Source organism: Bombina bombina, chromosome 3 (assembly GCF_027579735.1).
Source record: "Bombina bombina isolate aBomBom1 chromosome 3, aBomBom1.pri, whole genome shotgun sequence".
In the NCBI taxonomy this organism is placed as follows: Eukaryota; Metazoa; Chordata; class Amphibia; order Anura; family Bombinatoridae; genus Bombina; species Bombina bombina.
In genome coordinates this window covers 360,990,108-361,008,923 of record NC_069501.1, presented here as the reverse complement: position 1 = coordinate 361,008,923, position 18,816 = coordinate 360,990,108, and the positions used below count along the sequence as shown (strand labels likewise).

The 18,816-nt window shown below is 41.7% G+C and overlaps 1 protein-coding gene across 1 annotated transcript in view; it reads right to left on the bottom strand.

The window, feature by feature from the left end:
- Window positions 1–18,816, bottom strand: part of USP9X (ubiquitin specific peptidase 9 X-linked) — a gene marked incomplete in the record, with an annotated part of 1,177,890 nt that overhangs the window by 221,694 nt on the left and 937,380 nt on the right. Inside the window, 1 exon segment of the mRNA XM_053706481.1 lies at window positions 13,194–13,298. Coding sequence (XP_053562456.1) covers window positions 13,194–13,298 — 105 coding nt within the window.

Sequence of the window (18,816 nt, the reverse complement as noted above, 5' to 3'; positions counted from 1 at the left end):
TTGGTCTCCACAGATGTGTTACACGATAGTTCCCAGCAGTGCATTGCTGCTCTGGAGCTGACTTTATCTGTTTAACCCATACACTGGGGTTAAACAGTTATATGCAAGCAACAGTGCAATGATAAAATGATGTAAAATATTAGAGCATTTTCTTTTTTTGCACTTTGATGTACCTTTTAGCACGTTTAATAAGCTACTCTTCTTTTCCTGGGCAAACTTCTAACATAGTAGATGAGGTTAAAAAAAAGACAAAAGTCCATAGAGTTCAACTTTTACAAATCTTAAAGTGAATGTAAAGTTTCATGAAAGAGTGCCCAGTTTTTTAAAATACTATTAAAAACAGGGGCACTTTCATTCATGAAACTTTACATTGCAGCATAATTTTTTTTTAAATACTTACCTTTTCTTTAGCAAACACAGATTGTGATCCTTCGCCCGCAGCTCCTCTGTATTTAGCCATTCAATTACGAAACTGGCTTCCTCCAATCACAGCATGGTCTCACAAGATGGACGCTCGGGGGGGGGGGGGGGGGGGGCAAGCAATGATTGGAGGAAGCTGGTTTCCTCATTGATGAGATAAGTACAGAGGAGCTGCGGGCGGGGGATCACTGGTCTAAGTTTCTAAAGAAAAGATTATTTAAAAAAATACTTAAAATATAGAAAAAGAGCTAACAGCATTCAATACTGACAAAGCTTGACGGGTTTAATCCTTGGTGACCTTATTTATTCAAGCTCCTTTTTTCTTTTATGGACTCAGAAGTGTTTTACTTTATGACTGTTCATTTTTACGGACGTCCATTGACAATGGAGACTTTATAAATTTAACATCCTATGATGATTCCCAACCTTAATTCATCTTCCGAATGGACAGCATATGATTATTTCTATCACTCCCGGGAGTCCTAGTTCCCTTTCAGTGACCGGTCACTGGTATAGCATGATACCTAGGCTTGCATGTTTGCCTTTATTAAGGTTTTTTCCTTAGCATTATTTAATTGTTGATTTATTATTTTTCACATTTCATATTATATGATAATATTAGGTGGCCAAGCAACATAGTTGCTGGACAACCTATTGTTATTGTCTGGATTATTATTATTTTGTAAAATTACTAAAATATTTTTTTTTATAAAATCCCAAAATATAAATATTTTCAAAGTAGACAACCCAAGGTATTGATCTAGGCCTATTTTGGTATATTTCATGCCGCCATTTAGCTATCAAATGCAATCATATTAAAAAAAAAAAATTGTTAATGGGACATAATACTTATATGCTAAATCACTTGAAAGTGATGCAGCATAACTGTAAAAAGCTGATATGAAAATATCACCTATATATCGTCTATGTAAATAGGGAAGATTTTTTACCTCAACATTTCTTCAACTCATCAGAGTAAATGCTCTGTGAACTGTTAAAGCTGCAAGTGGAAAAAACAGAATTTATGCTTGACTGGGGATGGAGAGGGAAAGGAAGTGGGTTATAATTCTTTAATTCAGTGGCTAAATCACCTTGTATAATACTTATAGTCCCAGAATTCCAGAACCTTATGCAATAATATACATGAAAATGTACAAAAATGTGTGCAGAGAGATTTGCAACACAAAGAGAAAGACTGCAGGTTGCTGGGTTATATAATAATTCAACCCACTAAAAATTAAGGTCAGACAAAAAAAGGATAAGTAAATATATGAATAAAATCATACAAACATGCTCATTTATACTAAATAACTTTATTGGTGAAAAATATTTTAAAGTCCGACTGGACTCATACTCATGCACACACACACATACAATTAAAACTAGCTGGAACTCAGGTAATATGGTTGGTATATCAAATAGCACTCTAAGACTCAAAATTTATTTACTGACAAGGGATCTTGACTGTTATAGTATTTTAATATTGATCCCTGGCAGTATACGATAGGCTATAGACAGCAAGAAAAAATAACTGCTGAATTAGTTAGTCCTCCGTAAAGGCAAGTCTGCACAAAGAGAGATAGGCAAAACACTATATAATTAGATGTGCTGGGTATTAGTGCATTAATTAGCTGTCCCTGCACACACTTAAATGTATTAGTGTTTTATTCCCAAACTAAGCGAAGGTTGCGCTATAATTATTATTCCCAGTATTGTTACTGGTAATTGTTAGGTTATAAGTATATAGGGCCCATTGATATTAGGTATAAACCTTAGATTCAGAAATAAGATATGGTGAGTGCCTTTTGTTAGGTCACCAGTGTAGCAGTTGCTGTGTGTAACCTGCTGCTCGGGGTGAATATGTTGAATTAGAATAGCTTAAATGGATATTATTTGCTACAAACTAACATACGTTGCCGCAAATGTATCTAGTGTATCAAATGGTCACTGAAGAAAATAGGGCATGAAATGTACAAAATTCCCCAGTATTTTATGCTTACCTGATAAATTACTTTCTCCAACGGTGTGTCCGGTCCACGGCGTCATCCTTACTTGTGGGAATATCTCTTCCCCAACAGGAAATGGCAAAGAGTCCCAGCAAAGCTGGCCATATAGTCCCTCCTAGGCTCCGCCCACCCCAGTCATTCGCCGACGGACAGGAGGAAAAATATAGGAGAAACCATATGGTACCGTGGTGACTGTAGTTAGAGAAAATAATTCATCAGACCTGATTAAAAAAACCAGGGCGGGCCGTGGACCGGACACACCGTTGGAGAAAGTAATTTATCAGGTAAGCATAAATTCTGTTTTCTCCAACATTGGTGTGTCCGGTCCACGGCGTCATCCTTACTTGTGGGAACCAATACCAAAGCTTTAGGACACGGATGAAGGGAGGGAGCAAATCAGGTTACCTAAACGGAAGGCACCACGGCTTGCAAAACCTTTCTCCCAAAAATAGCCTCCGAAGAAGCAAAAGTATCAAATTTGTAAAATTTGGCAAAAGTGTGCAGTGAAGACCAAGTCGCTGCCTTACATATCTGATCAACAGAAGCCTCGTTCTTGAAGGCCCATGTGGAAGCCACAGCCCTAGTGGAGTGAGCTGTGATTCTTTCAGGAGGCTGCCGTCCGGCAGTCTCATAAGCCAATCGGATGATGCTTTTAAGCCAAAAGGAAAGAGAGGTAGAAGTTGCTTTTTGACCTCTCCTTTTACCAGAATAGACGACAAACAGAGAAGATGTTTGTCTGAATTCTTTTGTAGCTTCTAAGTAGAATTTTAGAGCACGGACTACATCTAAATTGTGTAGCAAACGTTCCTTCTTTGAAACTGGTTTCGGACACAAAGAAGGTACAACTATCTCCTGGTTAATATTCTTGTTGGAAACAACCTTTGGAAGAAAACCAGGCTTAGTACGCAAAACAACCTTATCTGAATGGAACACCAGATAGGGCGGAGTACACTGCAGAGCAGATAACTCTGAAACTCTTCTAGCAGAAGAAATAGCAACCAAAAACAAAACTTTCCAAGATAATAACTTAATATCTATGGAATGTAGAGGTTGAAACGGAAACCCTTGAAGAACTGAAAGAACTAGATTTAGACTCCAGGGAGGAGTCAAAGGTCTGTAAACAGGCTTGATCCTAACCAGAGCCTGAACAAATGCTTGAACATCTGGCACAGCTGCCAGTCGTTTGTGTAGTAAGACAGATAAAGCAGAAATCTGTCCCTTTAGAGAACTCGCAGATAATCCTTTATCCAAACCGTCTTGCAGAAAGGAAAGAATCTTAGGAATTTTTATCTTATTCCATGGGAATCCCTTGGATTCACACCAACAGATATATCTTTTCCATATTTTATGGTAAATCTTTCTAGTTACCGGTTTTCTGGCCTGAACCAGAGTATCTATCACAGAATCTGAAAACCCACGCTTTGATAGAATCAAGCGTTCAATCTCCAAGCCGTCAGCTGGAGGGAGACCAGATTTGGATGTTCGAATGGACCCTGAACAAGAAGGTCTTGTCTCAAAGGTAGCTTCCATGGTGGAACCGATGACATAATCACCAGGTCTGCATACCAAGTCCTGCGTGGCCACGCAGGAGCTATCAAGATCACCGAGGCCCTCTCCTGTTTGATCCTGGCTACCAGCCTGGGAATGAGAGGAAACGGTGGAAACACATAAGCTAGGTTGAAGGTCCAAGGTGCTACTAGTGCATCCACTAGAGTCGCCTTGGGATCCCTGGATCTGGACCCGTAGCAAGGAACCTTGAAGTTCTGACGAGACGCCATCAGATCCATGTCTGGAATGCCCCATAATTGAGTCAACTGGGCAAAGATCTCCGGGTGGAGTTCCCACTCCCCTGGATGGAAAGTCTGACGACTCAGATAATCCGCTTCCCAGTTTTCCACACCTGGGATGTGGATCGCAGATAGATGGCAGGAGTGATCCTCCGCCCATTGTATTATTTTGGTCACTTCTTTCATCGCTAGGGAACTCCTTGTTCCCCCCTGATGATTGATATACGCAACAGTCGTCATGTTGTCTGATTGGAATCTTATGAATCTGGCCTTTGCAAGCTGAGGCCAAGCCCTGAGAGCATTGAATATCGCTCTTAGTTCCAGAATGTTTATCGGGAGAAGAGACTCTTCCCGAGACCATAGTCCCTGAGCTTTCAGGGATTCCCAGACCGCGCCCCAGCCCACTAGACTGGCGTCGGTCGTGACAATGACCCACTCTGGTCTGCGGAAGCTCATTCCCTGGGATAGATGGTCCAGGGTCAGCCACCAACGGAGTGAATCTCTGGTCTTCTGATCTACTTGAATCACTGGAGACAAGTCTGTATAGTCCCCATTCCACTGTTTAAGCATGCACAGTTGTAATGGTCTTAGATGAATTTGTGCAAAAGGAACTATGTCCATTGCTGCAACCATCAACCCTACTACTTCCATGCACTGAGCTATGGAAGGACGTGGAACAGAGTGAAGAACTTGACAAGAGCTTAGAAGTTTTGACTTTCTGACATCTGTCAGAAAAATCCTCATTTCTAAGGAATCTATTATTGTTCCCAAGAAGGGAATTCTTGTTGACGGAGACAGAGAACTCTTTTCTATGTTCACCTTCCATCCGTGAGATCTGAGAAAGGCCAGAACGATGTCTGTATGAGCCTTTGCTTTTGAAAGGGACGACGCTTGTATTAGAATGTCGTCCAAGTACGGTACTACTGCAATGCCCCTCGGTCTTAGAACCGCTAGAAGGGACCCGAGTACCTTTGTGAAAATCCTTGGAGCAGTGGCTAACTCGAATGGGAGGGCCACAAACTGGTAATGTTTGTCCAGAAAGGCGAACCTTAGGAACTGATGATGTTCTTTTCTCTTTAAATTTTAAACAGAGCACACTTTATTACTGAATATGTGAAAAAGTATGAAGGAATTGTTCAAAATTTACCAAAATTTCACCACATACTCTTAACCATCTCCGTGGAGATGTTGCCTGTGCAACAGCAAAGAGAATGACTGGGGTGGGCGGAGCCTAGGAGGGACTATATGGCCAGCTTTGCTGGGACTCTTTGCCATTTCCTGTTGGGGAAGAGATATTCCCACAAGTAAGGATGACGCCGTGGACCGGACACACCAATGTTGGAGAAAACAAACACCCCCCCCCAAAAAAAACAAAACAAACCCATAGCCAATCAGCATCAGCAGTGCTGAAGTCTTGCATTGCTTTGCTGTGAGCTCATGAGATTTCACAGTAAACTTCTTTAAACGGAATAGGAAAATAACATGGCTGTGACTGCACATGCCAGATGCACACTCCCTTGGAAGTCCTGGGACTAAAATCTCTTTACAGTGGGGTGTGAATACTTAGAAAATGCTGAGGTAAACCTCTTCCTTTTTTACATAGAGATGTTCAGGTGATATTTTCTAGTCAGCTTTTTACAGCTATGCTGCATCACTTTCAAGTTCTTCAACATTTGGGTATCATGTCCCTTTAATTTTTACAGAACTTTAGAGTTCTCACTGAAATTACACACAACAGTAAAATTGTATTCTATTTTTTAATTTGTTTTCTTCCTGTAGGTTTAATTATCTCACCTCCCCCCTGCAAACCATCTCGTATTTAAAAAAAAATTCTTTAGTGTACTAAAAACTGAGAAAACCATATCTTTAGTGTAAGGACACACTCCTCCTGAGATCATTTGCCATAGTGTAGGGACAACTCTCCTTCCCCCCTCGCCAGATGAGCCACCCACCGGCCTCTTTCTTTCCTCCCACCACATCATTGATACAGACACTGTATCAGTGATGTGACTGACTTGTCACTGTCTGTTTTGATCTGCGATCTGGCTTTATATGGTAATGGAGCAGATCAATGCTCCCTTAATATATGAAGGCAGAAGCCTTCTGCCCCCATCTGCCGCAAAAAAGTAAATGTGGAAACTTTTTTTTTTTTAGATTTTTTTGGGGTTTCATATGCCTTTAATGTGTTCCCAATGCTCCACTGTACAAGCTGGAGTTTATTTATTTGCAAATTGCTCATTTACCTTTATATTGTTATTTAAAATAGCTGATTTTACCAGATGAAACTGTTAATTGTGTTTTCAATATAAGTGGCAAACATATTCTCTGCAGGAAAGCTATGTAATCAGGAGAAAATAGCACTAATCTCCCAGTGGGGGTAGTAGAAAGAGTAATTTTTTTTCGCATCTGAAATAACAGGTTGAAATCGTTGAACTCCCCCAGCCATAATTAGCATTGCAAATATCTAACTATTAACTATTAAGTTGTGTGTTTAGACACAGACAACATTAGCAGGTCTGATTAACCTGCATGCTCAGCCCATTTTATAGGCATATCCTAGAGAACAACAGGTAATGGTTTAATGAGAAAAAGCAGCAATGTTAAATAAATAAACAAAGGAAAACTTTACAATACATTTAATAATCCTTGTTAAAGTAGTTGAGAAAATAAATGGTTTATAGATTGCAAATCAACCACAAAGTACATTTATAGTGGCTAAAATAAATGCTAATATGATCGTGTAGTTCAAGGGATCATGATCTCAAGCTAAAGCAATTCTTTACAGAAAGAGTGATTGATTCATGGAATAAACTTCCACAAGAGGTGGTAATGACAAACACTGTGGGAGACTTTTTAGAATGCATGGGATAGGCATAAGGGTATCTTTATCAAATTAGATAAGTTTATACTTTGAAGGAAATATCAGGCACATTTGCTGGGCCTATGGTTCTTATCTGCCGTCAAAAACAGAATTTATGTTTACCTGATAAATTACTTTCTCCAACGGTGTGTCCGGTCCACGGCGTCATCCTCACTTGTGGGATATTCTCTTCCCCAACAGGAAATGGCAAAGAGCCCAGCAAAGCTGGTCACATGATCCCTCCTAGGCTCCGCCTTCCCCAGTCATTCGACCGACGTAAAGGAGGAATATTTGCATAGGAGAAACCATATGATACCGTGGTGACTGTAGTTAAAGAAAATAAAATATCAGACCTGATTAAAAAACCAGGGCGGGCCGTGGACCGGACACACCGTTGGAGAAAGTAATTTATCAGGTAAACATAAATTCTGTTTTCTCCAACATAGGTGTGTCCGGTCCACGGCGTCATCCTCACTTGTGGGAACCAATACCAAAGCTTTAGGACACGGATGAAGGGAGGGAGCAAATCAGGTCACCTAGATGGAAGGCACCACGGCTTGCAAAACCTTTCTCCCAAAAATAGCCTCAGAAGAAGCAAAAGTATCAAACTTGTAAAATTTAGTAAAAGTGTGCAGTGAAGACCAAGTCGCTGCCTTACATATCTGATCAACAGAAGCCTCGTTCTTGAAGGCCCATGTGGAAGCCACAGCCCTAGTGGAATGAGCTGTGATTCTTTCAGGAGGCTGCCGTCCGGCAGTCTCGTAAGCCAATCTGATGATGCTTGTAATCCAAAAAGAGAGAGAGGTAGAAGTTGCTTTTTGACCTCTCCTTTTACCAGAATAAACAACAAACAAGGAAGATGTTTGTCTAAAATCCCTTGTAGCATCTAAATAGAATTTTAGAGCACGAACAACATCCAAATTGTGCAACAAACGTTCCTTCTTTGAAACTGGATTCGGACACAAAGAAGGCACGACTATCTCCTGGTTAATGTTTTTGTTAGAAACAACTTTCGGAAGAAAACCAGGTTTAGTACGTAAAACCACCTTATCTGCATGGAACACCAGATAAGGAGGAGAACACTGCAGAGCAGATAATTCTGAAACTCTTCTAGCAGAAGAAATCGCAACCAAAAACAAAACTTTCCAAGATAATAACTTAATATCAACGGAATGTAAGGGTTCAAACGGAACCCCCTGAAGAACTGAAAGAACTAAATTGAGACTCCAAGGAGGAGTCAAAGGTTTGTAAACAGGCTTGATTCTAACCAGAGCCTGAACAAAGGCTTGAACATCTGGCACAGCTGCCAGTTTTTTGTGAAGTAACACAGACAAGGCAGAAATCTGTCCCTTCAAGGAACTAGCAGATAATCCTTTCTCCAAACCTTCTTGAAGGAAGGATAGAATCTTAGGAATTTTTACCTTGTCCCAAGGGAATCCTTTAGATTCACACCAACAGATATATTTTTTCCATATTTTGTGGTAAATTTTTCTAGTTACAGGCTTTCTGGCCTGAACAAGAGTATCAATGACAGAATCTGAGAACCCTCGCTTTGATAAGATCAAGCGTTCAATCTCCAAGCAGTCAGTTGGAGTGAGACCAGATTCGGATGTTCGAACGGACCTTGAACAAGAAGGTCTCGTCTCAAAGGTAGCTTCCATGGTGGAGCCGATGACATATTCACCAGGTCTGCATACCAAGTCCTGCGTGGCCACGCAGGAGCTATCAAGATCACCGATGCTCTCTCCTGATTGATCCTGGCTACCAGCCTGGGGATGAGAGGAAACGGCGGGAATACATAAGCTAGTTTGAAGGTCCAAGGTGCTACTAGTGCATCTACTAGAGTCGCCTTGGGATCCCTGGATCTGGACCCGTAGCAAGGAACCTTGAAGTTCTGACGAGAGGCCATCAGATCCATGTCTGGAATGCCCCACAATTGAGTGATTTGGGCAAAGATTTCCGGATGGAGTTCCCACTCCCCCGGATGAAATGTCTGACGACTCAGAAAATCCGCTTCCCAATTTTCCACTCCTGGGATGTGGATTGCAAACAAGTGGCAGGAGTGAGTCTCCGCCCATTGAATGATTTTGGTCACTTCTTCCATCGCCAGGGAACTCCTTGTTCCCCCCTGATGGTTGATGTACGCAACAGTCGTCATGTTGTCTGATTGAAACCGTATGAACTTGGCCTTTGCTAGCTGAGGCCAAGCCTTGAGAGCATTGAGTATCGCTCTCAGTTCCAGAATATTTATCGGTAGAAGAGATTCTTCCCGAGACCAAAGACCCTGAGCTTTCAGGGGTCCCCAGACCGCGCCCCAGCCCACCAGACTGGCGTCGGTCGTGACAATGACCCACTCTGGTCTGCGGAAGCTCATCCCCTGTGACAGGTTGTCCAGGGACAGCCACCAACGGAGTGAATCTCTGGTCCTCTGATTTACTTGTATCGTCGGAGACAAGTCTGTATAGTCCCCATTCCACTGACTGAGCATGCACAGTTGTAATGGTCTTAGATGAATGCGCGCAAAAGGAACTATGTCCATTGCCGCTGCCATCAAACCTATTACTTCCATGCACTGCGCTATGGAAGGAAGAGGAACAGAATGAAGTATTTGACAAGAGTTCAGAAGTTTTGATTTTCTGGCCTCTGTCAGAAAAATCCTCATTTCTAAGGAGTCTATTATTGTTCCCAAGAAGGGAACCCTTGTTGACGGAGACAGAGAACTTTTTTCTACGTTCACTTTCCACCCGTGAGATCTGAGAAAGGCCAGGACAATGTCCGTGTGAGCCTTTGCTTGAGGAAGGGACGACGCTTGAATCAGAATGTCGTCCAAGTAAGGTACTACTGCAATGCCCCTTGGTCTTAGCACCGCTAGAAGGGACCCTAGTACCTTTGTGAAAATCCTTGGAGCAGTGGCTAATCCGAACGGAAGTGCCACAAACTGGTAATGCTTGTCCAGGAATGCGAACCTTAGGAACCGATGATGTTCCTTGTGGATAGGAATATGTAGATACGCATCCTTTAAATCCACCGTGGTCATGAATTGACCTTCCTGGATGGAAGGAAGAATAGTTCGAATGGTTTCCATTTTGAACGATGGAACCTTGAGAAACTTGTTTAGGATCTTGAGATCTAAGATTGGTCTGAATGTTCCCTCTTTTTTGGGAACTACGAACAGATTGGAGTAGAACCCCATCCCTTGTTCTCCTAATGGAACAGGATGAATCACTCCCATTTTTAACAGGTCTTCTACACAATGTAAGAATGCCTGTTTTTTTATGTGGTCTGAAGACAATTGAGACCTGTGGAACCTCCCCCTTGGGGGAAGCCCCTTGAATTCCAGAAGATAACCTTGGGAGACTATTTCTAGCGCCCAAGGATCCAGAACATCTCTTGCCCAAGCCTGAGCGAAGAGAGAGAGTCTGCCCCCCACCAGATCCGGTCCCGGATCGGGGGCCAACATCTCATGCTGTCTTGGTAGCAGTGGCAGGTTTCTTGGCCTGCTTTCCTTTGTTCCAGCCTTGCATTGGTCTCCAGGCTGGCTTGGCTTGAGAAGTATTACCCTCTTGCTTAGAGGACGTAGCACTTGGGGCTGGTCAGTTTCTGCGAAAGGGACGAAAATTAGGTTTATTTTTGGCCTTGAAAGACCTATCCTGAGGAAGGGCGTGGCCCTTGCCCCCAGTGATATCAGAGATAATCTCTTTCAAGTCAGGGCCAAACAGCGTTTTCCCCTTGAAAGGAATGTTAAGCAATTTGTTCTTGGAAGACGCATCCGCTGACCAAGATTTTAACCAAAGCGCTCTGCGCGCCACAATAGCAAAACCAGAATTTTTCGCAGCTAACCTAGCCAATTGCAAAGTGGCGTCTAGGGTGAAAGAATTAGCCAATTTGAGAGCACGAATTCTGTCCATAATCTCCTCATAAGAAGAAGAATTATTATTGATCGCCTTTTCTAGCTCATCGAACCAGAAACACGCGGCTGTAGTGACAGGAACAATGCATGAAATTGGTTGTAGAAGGTAACCTTGCTGAACAAACATCTTTTTAAGCAAACCTTCTAATTTTTTATCCATAGGATCTTTGAAAGCACAACTATCTTCTATGGGTATAGTGGTGCGTTTGTTTAGAGTAGAAACGCCCCCTCGACCTTGGGGACTGTCTGCCATAAGTCCTTTCTGGGGTCGACCATAGGAAACAATTTTTTAAATATGGGGGGAGGGACGAAAGGTATACCGGGCCTTTCCCATTCTTTATTTACAATGTCCGCCACCCGCTTGGGTATAGGAAAAGCTTCGGGGGGCCCCGGGACCTCTAGGAACTTGTCCATTTTACATAGTTTCTCTGGAATGACCAAATTCTCACAATCATCCAGAGTGGATAACACCTCCTTAAGCAGAGCGCGGAGATGTTCCAATTTAAATTTAAATGTAATCACATCAGGTTCAGCTTGTTGAGAAATTTTCCCTGAATCTGAAATTTCTCCCTCAGACAAAACCTCCCTGGCCCCCTCAGACTGGTGTAGGGGCCCTTCAGAACCAATATCATCAGCGTCCTCATGCTCTTCAGTATTTTCTAAAACAGAGCAGTCGCGCTTTCGCTGATAAGTGGGCATTTTGGCTAAAATGTTTTTGATAGAATTATCCATTACAGCCGTTAATTGTTGCATAGTAAGGAGTATTGGCGCGCTAGATGTACTAGGGGCCTCCTGTGTGGGCAAGACTGGTGTAGACGAAGGAGGGGATGATGCAGTACCATGCTTACTCCCCTCACTTGAGGAATCATCTTGGGCATCATTTTCTCTAAATTTTGTGTCACATAAATCACATCTATTTAAATGAGAAGGAACCTTGGCTTCCCCACATTCAGAACACAGTCTATCTGGTAGTTCAGACATGTTAAACAGGCAAAAACTTGATAACAAAGTACAAAAAACGTTTTAAAATAAACCGTTACTGTCACTTTAAATTTTAAACTGAACACACTTTATTACTGCAATTGCGAAAAAGTATGAAGGAATTGTTCAAAATTCACCAAAATTTCACCACAGTGTCTTAAAGCCTTAAAAGTATTGCACACCAAATTTGGAAGCTTTAACCCTTAAAATAACGGAACCGGAGCCGTTTTTATATTTAACCCCTTTACAGTCCCTGGTATCTGCTTTGCTGAGACCCAACCAAGCCCAAAGGGGAATACGATACCAAATGACGCCTTCAGAAAGTCTTTTCTATGTATCAGAGCTCCTCACACATGCTTCTGCATGTCATGCTTCTCAAAAACAAATGCGCAATACAGGCGCGAAAATGAGTCTCTGCCTATGATTAGGGAAAGCCCCTAGAGAATAAGGTGTCCAATACAGTGCCTGCCGGTTATTTTACATAATTCCCAAGATTAAAATAATTCCTCAAGGCTATGGAGTATAAAATATAAATCGATTTAGCCCAGAAAATGTCTACAGTCTTAGAAAGCCCTTGTGAAGCCCTTTTTTTTCTTTCTGTAATAAAAATGGCTTACCGGATCCCATAGGGAAAATGACAGCTTCCAGCATTACATCGTCTTGTTAGAATGTGTCATACCTCAAGCAGCAAAAGTCTGCTCACTGTTCCCCCAACTGAAGTTAATTCCTCTCAACAGTCCTGTGTGGAACAGCCATCGATTTTAGTAACGGTTGCTAAAATCATTTCCCTCTTACAAACAGAAATCTTCATCTCTTTTCTGTTTCAGAGTAAATAGTACATACCAGCACTATTTTAAAATAACAAACTCTTGATTGAATAATAAAAACTACAGTTAAACACTAAAAAAACTCTAAGCCATCTCCGTGGAGATGTTGCCTGTACAACGGCAAAGAGAATGACTGGGGAAGGCGGAGCCTAGGAGGGATCATGTGACCAGCTTTGCTGGGCTCTTTGCCATTTCCTGTTGGGGAAGAGAATATCCCACAAGTGAGGATGACGCCGTGGACCGGACACACCTATGTTGGAGAAATCTATGTTTCTTTGTAAACTGGCAATAAACCAGAGCACAGTTCAGAGTCTCTGTTACAGCTAAAATAACATTAAGTCTAATAAGGGATTAACAAATACAGGGCAATGGTAAATGACAGAAGTTCAGAAAGGTCTAGACCTCCAATGGTGCCCCCCTCCTCTTTGATACATGTGCTGGCACTGATGTTTCCCACATCTTCTTGGCTTTCTCCTCCTTGTTCTGTTTTATTTCCCATGTTGGGCACTGTAAAAGTGAGGTAATGTATAGAGGTTAGAATGATGGACCCAAGTAAGGGTTGCATAACTGCTCCACACATTTTTCTGTCATCAATAGGATTTAACCAAATGAAGGCTGATTAGCTTTTTCTACAGAAAGTACACACACTGCAACTAGTGTGTTAAAGGAAATCAAGATTTGAACCCTGTTGTGTGTGTTTTTTTTGGCAAGTCAAGGAGGAAAAACATGCCCATACCATGAAAACTGAAGAATTTCTGGTTGGTGTTTTTTTTTTTTTTTGGGGGGGGGGGGGGGGGGGGGAGAGAGATTATAGATTGAAATTCATATTATATGCAGTAGAAGGTACTACTTCTAAATATGTAGAGTGTCTCTCATAGCCCAGCAAATATTTGCAAGCATAGACAAAGCTAAATGCAGTAGCCTAAAAAAGTAATATGCAAGAAATCTGCATGTAAACCCAAAAATATCTCCCCCAAGACCCAAAAAATGATACATTAAAAAGGAATAAAAAATAAATAAAAATAAAGGGCATAAGTAAGGGAGAAACAGTGTCTAGGACAGGGTTGTCAAACTCATTTGAGTCGTGGGCCAGTTTCCATACAAGTGCAAGTCACGTGGGCCGCACACTACCTACATATCTTGACATTGCTAAACAAAAGCAGTGGTGTTTGCTATATATTTCAAAAGATTGGGTTCTGTAATTCCTAATTAACTTACTCTGGCTTGATGAAATGCACTCTAATGCTTTTAAGAAGGTGACACACACGTTCCATCCGTGCTATTTTTTTCTCTAGTAGCCCTATTATGAGAGCACTCAAAGTTTAGCATACACATGCGCATAATATAACATTTCCTTTGCATTTTAAATAGTGGCTCACAATGCATGACGACCCACTGTTTATATAATGACAGACATATACCTGTTGTACATAATATAAAATATATATTTTATGTGATTTTAGTTAAAGATAAAATTATGGAAAATAAGGGTTAAAAAGGATGCGTGAAATCAGTGCTGCCATAGTAATGAACACACATAAAGAAGTGCTGCATGAGTCAAATAAATAATTGTTTACTTTTTTCTTTTTAATAACAATGCTACTCGTTAAAGACTGAGGGGTTTTAATGATCTTGCTTCCATAGTGCAGCTGCTCACCAGAACAAAGGGATACAGTCATTATAATGGAGAGCTGAATGGAGGTTGCACGTATGCACAGCCATAACAGTAAGCACACTCGCTCTTTAAAGGGACAGTAAACCCAAATTTTTCTTTTGTGATTCAGATAGAGCATGACATTTTAAGCAACTTTCTAATTTACTCCTATTATCAAATTTTCTTCTTTCTCTTGGTATGAATGTAAGTTTAGATGCTGGCCCATTTTTGGTGAACAACCTGGGTTGTCCTTGCCGATTGGTGGAAAAATTCATCCACCAATAAAAAAAGTCCTGTCCAGAGTTCTGAACCAAGAAAAAAAGCTTAGATGCCTTTTTTCAAATAAAGATAGCAAGAGAACAAAGAAAAATTGATAATAGGAGTAAATTATAAAGTTGCTTAAAATTACATGCTCTGTCTGAATCACAAAAGAAAACATTTGGGTTCAGTGTCCCTTTAAGTAATAAGCATTTTTTAATTATTATTTTTCATATTTTTCATGGAGGTGACGTGGGCCGCACAAAATTAGGTTGTGGGCTGCATGAGGCCCGCGGGCCGCCAGTTTGACACCCCTGGTCTAGGAGTATATGTACATCCAGTCCAAAGGATAGAATTAAAATAACAAAACAAAACAGAAAATATCAGAAAGGGGTGGAAAGAGAAAGTAAGGTTTTCAGCTTTGTGATGTTTTTGTGTATGTCCATCCCTTATTTAAAAGGTCTAGTCTTTGTTGGCAACATAAACTATATTATAAAGACAAGATACTTTTGTTTACATGGGAAAGCTAATTAAACTTTTTAAACTATCTGCAAAAGTAATTATTTTTCAATGCCATGTTGCAATCTTCTAGGTGGGGTTGATACCCTGGATAAGAGTAAATTCTAAAGCAGAAATGATCAAATATTTATCACGCCTATGCAGGGGTAAATCTGGCTGAGAAAATGTATATTAAATTAAAGGGATAGTAAAGTCCAAATTAAAGTCTAAATCATGATTCAGATAGGGCATGCACTTTTAAACAACTTTCTTATTTACTTTTATCATCAAATTTGCTTGGTTCTCTTGCTATTCTTAGTTGAAAGCTAAATATAGGTAGGCTCATATAATAATTTCTAAGCCCTTGAAGGTCGCCTCTAAACGCATAGGACAATTTTTTTTATAGCTAGAGGGCGTTAGTTCATGTGTTTCATATAGATAACATTGTGCTCATGCATGTGAAGTTATTTAAGAGTCAGAACTAATTGCCTGAAATGCAAGTCTGTCAAAAGAGCTGAGATAAGGAGGCAGTCAGCAGAAGCTTAGATACAAGGTAATTATTATATTTCTATAACAGTGTTGGTTATGCAAAACTGGGAAATGTTAAACGAAATTTATGCTTACCTGATAAATTTCTCTTTCTTTCTTGACACGGTGAGCCCGCAGATCATCAATAATTACTGTTGGGAATATCACTCCTGGCCAGCAGGAGGCGGCAAAGAGCACCACAGCAAAGCTGTTAAGTATCACTTCACTTCCCACAAACCCCAGTCATTCGACCGAAGGAAAAGGAGAGAAAGGAAGCAACACAAGGTGCAGAGGTGCCTGAGGTTTACAAAACAAAAAAACTGTCTGAAAAAACAGGACGGCCATGGACTCATCGTGTCAAGAAATAAATACATTTATCAGGTAAGCATAAATTTTGTTTACTTTCTAATGACACGGCAAGTCCCACGGATCATCAATTACTGTTAAGAATCAAACCAAAGCTAGAGGACACAGATAAGGAAGGGACAAGACAGGGAACCTAAACAGAAGGCACTACCACTTGAAGAACCCTTCTCCCAAAAGAAGCCTCAGCCGAGGCAAAAGTATCAAATTTATAGAATTTCCAAAAAGTGTGTAGAGAGGACCAAGTTGCAGCCTTGCAAATCTGTTCCACAGAAGCTTCATTTTTGAAGGTCCAGGAAGAAGAAACAGCCCTTGTGGAATGAGCCATGATTCTCTTAGGGGGCTGCTGTCCAGCAGATTCATAGGCCAAACAAATTATACTCCTTAGCCACAAAGAAATAGAAGTAGCTGTAGATTTCTGACCCTTGCATTTCCCAGAGAAAATGACAAACAAAGCAGAAGACTGGCGAAAATCCTTATTTGCCTGCAAATAGTATTTCAACGCACGCACCACATCTAGGTTGTGCAATAAACGCTCTTTATGAGAAGAAGGGTTAGGACACAAAGAAGGAACAATGATCTCCTGGTTAATATTCCTATCCGAAACCACTTTAGGAAGGAAACCTAACAGTGTGCAGAACTACTTTATCCAAATGAAAGATAAGGTAAGGGGATTAACACTGCAATGCCGAGAGTTCAGAGACTCTTCGAGCAGAAGAAATGCAACACGAAACAAAACATTCCAAGATAACATCTTAATATCTAAGGAATGCATAGGCTCAAACGGAGCCTGCTGAAGAACTTTAAGAACAAGGTTAAGACTCAAGGGAGGAGAAACAGGTTTCAACAAAGGCCTGATTCTGACCAAGGCCTGACAGAAGGATTGCACATCTGGCACGTCCGCCAGACGTTTATGCAACAATATAGACAAGGCAGATATTTGACCCTTCAAAGTACTCGCAGACAAACCCTTCTCCAGACCTTCCTGGAGAAAGGACAACATTCTAGGAATCCTGACTCTACTCCACAAGAACCCCTTGGATTCACACCAGAACAGATATTTGCGCCATATTTTAAGGTAAATCTTTCTAGTCACAAGCTTAATGACCGACTCCGAAAACCCGCGCTTAGATAGAATTAAGCATTCAATCTCCAAGCAGTCAGCTTCAGATTTGGATGAAGAAAGGGTCCTTGAAGTGGAAGGTCCTTCCTCAGTGGAAGTCTCCAAGGTGGAAAAGATGACATCTACACTAGGTCTGCATACCAGATCCTGCGAGGCCACGCCGGTGCAATGAGGATCACCAAAGCCCTCTCCTATTTGATTCGAGCAATGACCTGTGGAAGGAGAGCGAACTGAGAAAATAGGTATGCTAGACTGAAATTCCAAGGAACCGCCAGAGCATCTATCACTACAGCCTGAGGATCCCTTGACCTCGACCCGTACTTCGGGAGCTTTGCATTCTGTCTAGATGCCAAGAGATCCAGCTCCGGCCATCCTCATTTGAGAATCAAGTTGGAAAACACCTCCGGATGAAGTTCCCACTCCCCCGGGTGAAAGGTCTGTCTGCTCAGAAAATCTGCTTCCCAACTGTCCACTCCTGGAATGTGGATCGCAGATAGACAGCAATTGTGGGTCTCTGCCCACTGGATAATCTTGGCTACCTCTGTCATAGCCAAGGAACTCAGAGTTTGTCCCTGATGGTTGATGTAAGCCACTGAAGTTATGTTGTCCGACTGGAACCTGATAAACCAGGCTGAAGCAAACTGAGGCCAGCACAGAAGAGCATTGAAGATTTCCCTCAGCTCTAGGATGTTTATGGGGAGAACTGACTCCTCCCGAGTCCATATACCCATATCCTAGACTGCTCCCCATCCCAGCAGGCTGGCATCCGTGGTCACAATCACCCAGGTAGGTCTGCGGAAGCAGGTTCCCAAGGAGAGATGTTCCTGAGACAACCACCACGGAAGCGATTCTCTTGTCGCCTGATCCAGTTCTATTCGCGGAGACAGATCTGCATAGTCCCCGTTCCATTGCCTGAGCATGCATAACTGCAGAGGTCTGAGATGGAACCGAGCAAACGGAATGATGTCCATGGCAGCTACCATCAGACCAATTACCTCCATACATTGAGCCACTAATGGCCGAGGAGAGGACTAAAGGGCAAGGCAAGAGTCGAAGGTCTTTGTTTTTCTGACCTCTGTCAGAAATATTTTCATTGATAGGGAGTCTATTATGGTCCCCAAGAACACTACCCTTGTAGCTGGAACCAAGGAACTTTTTCCCAAATTCACCTTCCATCCGTGGGAGCGAAGAAAAGACAACAAGATCTCTGTATGAGAGTTTGCTTTTTGAAAAGACGGCGCCTGAATGAGAATGTCGTCCGGATAAGGCGCCACTGCAATGCCCCGTGACTGGAGCACCGCCAACAGAGCCTTCAGGACCTTTGAGAAAATTCTGGGAGCTGTGGCAAGGCCGAATGGAAGAGCCACAAATTGGAAGTGTTTGTCTAGAAACACGAACCTCAGAAACTTGTGATGATCCCTGAGGATGGGAACATGAAGGTACGCATCCTTTAGGTCTACAGTTGTCATGAACTGACCCTCTTGAACCAAGGGAAGAATGGAGCGAATAGTTTCCATCTTGAATGACGGTACTCTAAGAAACTTGTTTAGACTTTTGAGGTCTAAAATCGGTCTGAAAGCTCCCTCTTTTTTGGGAACTAC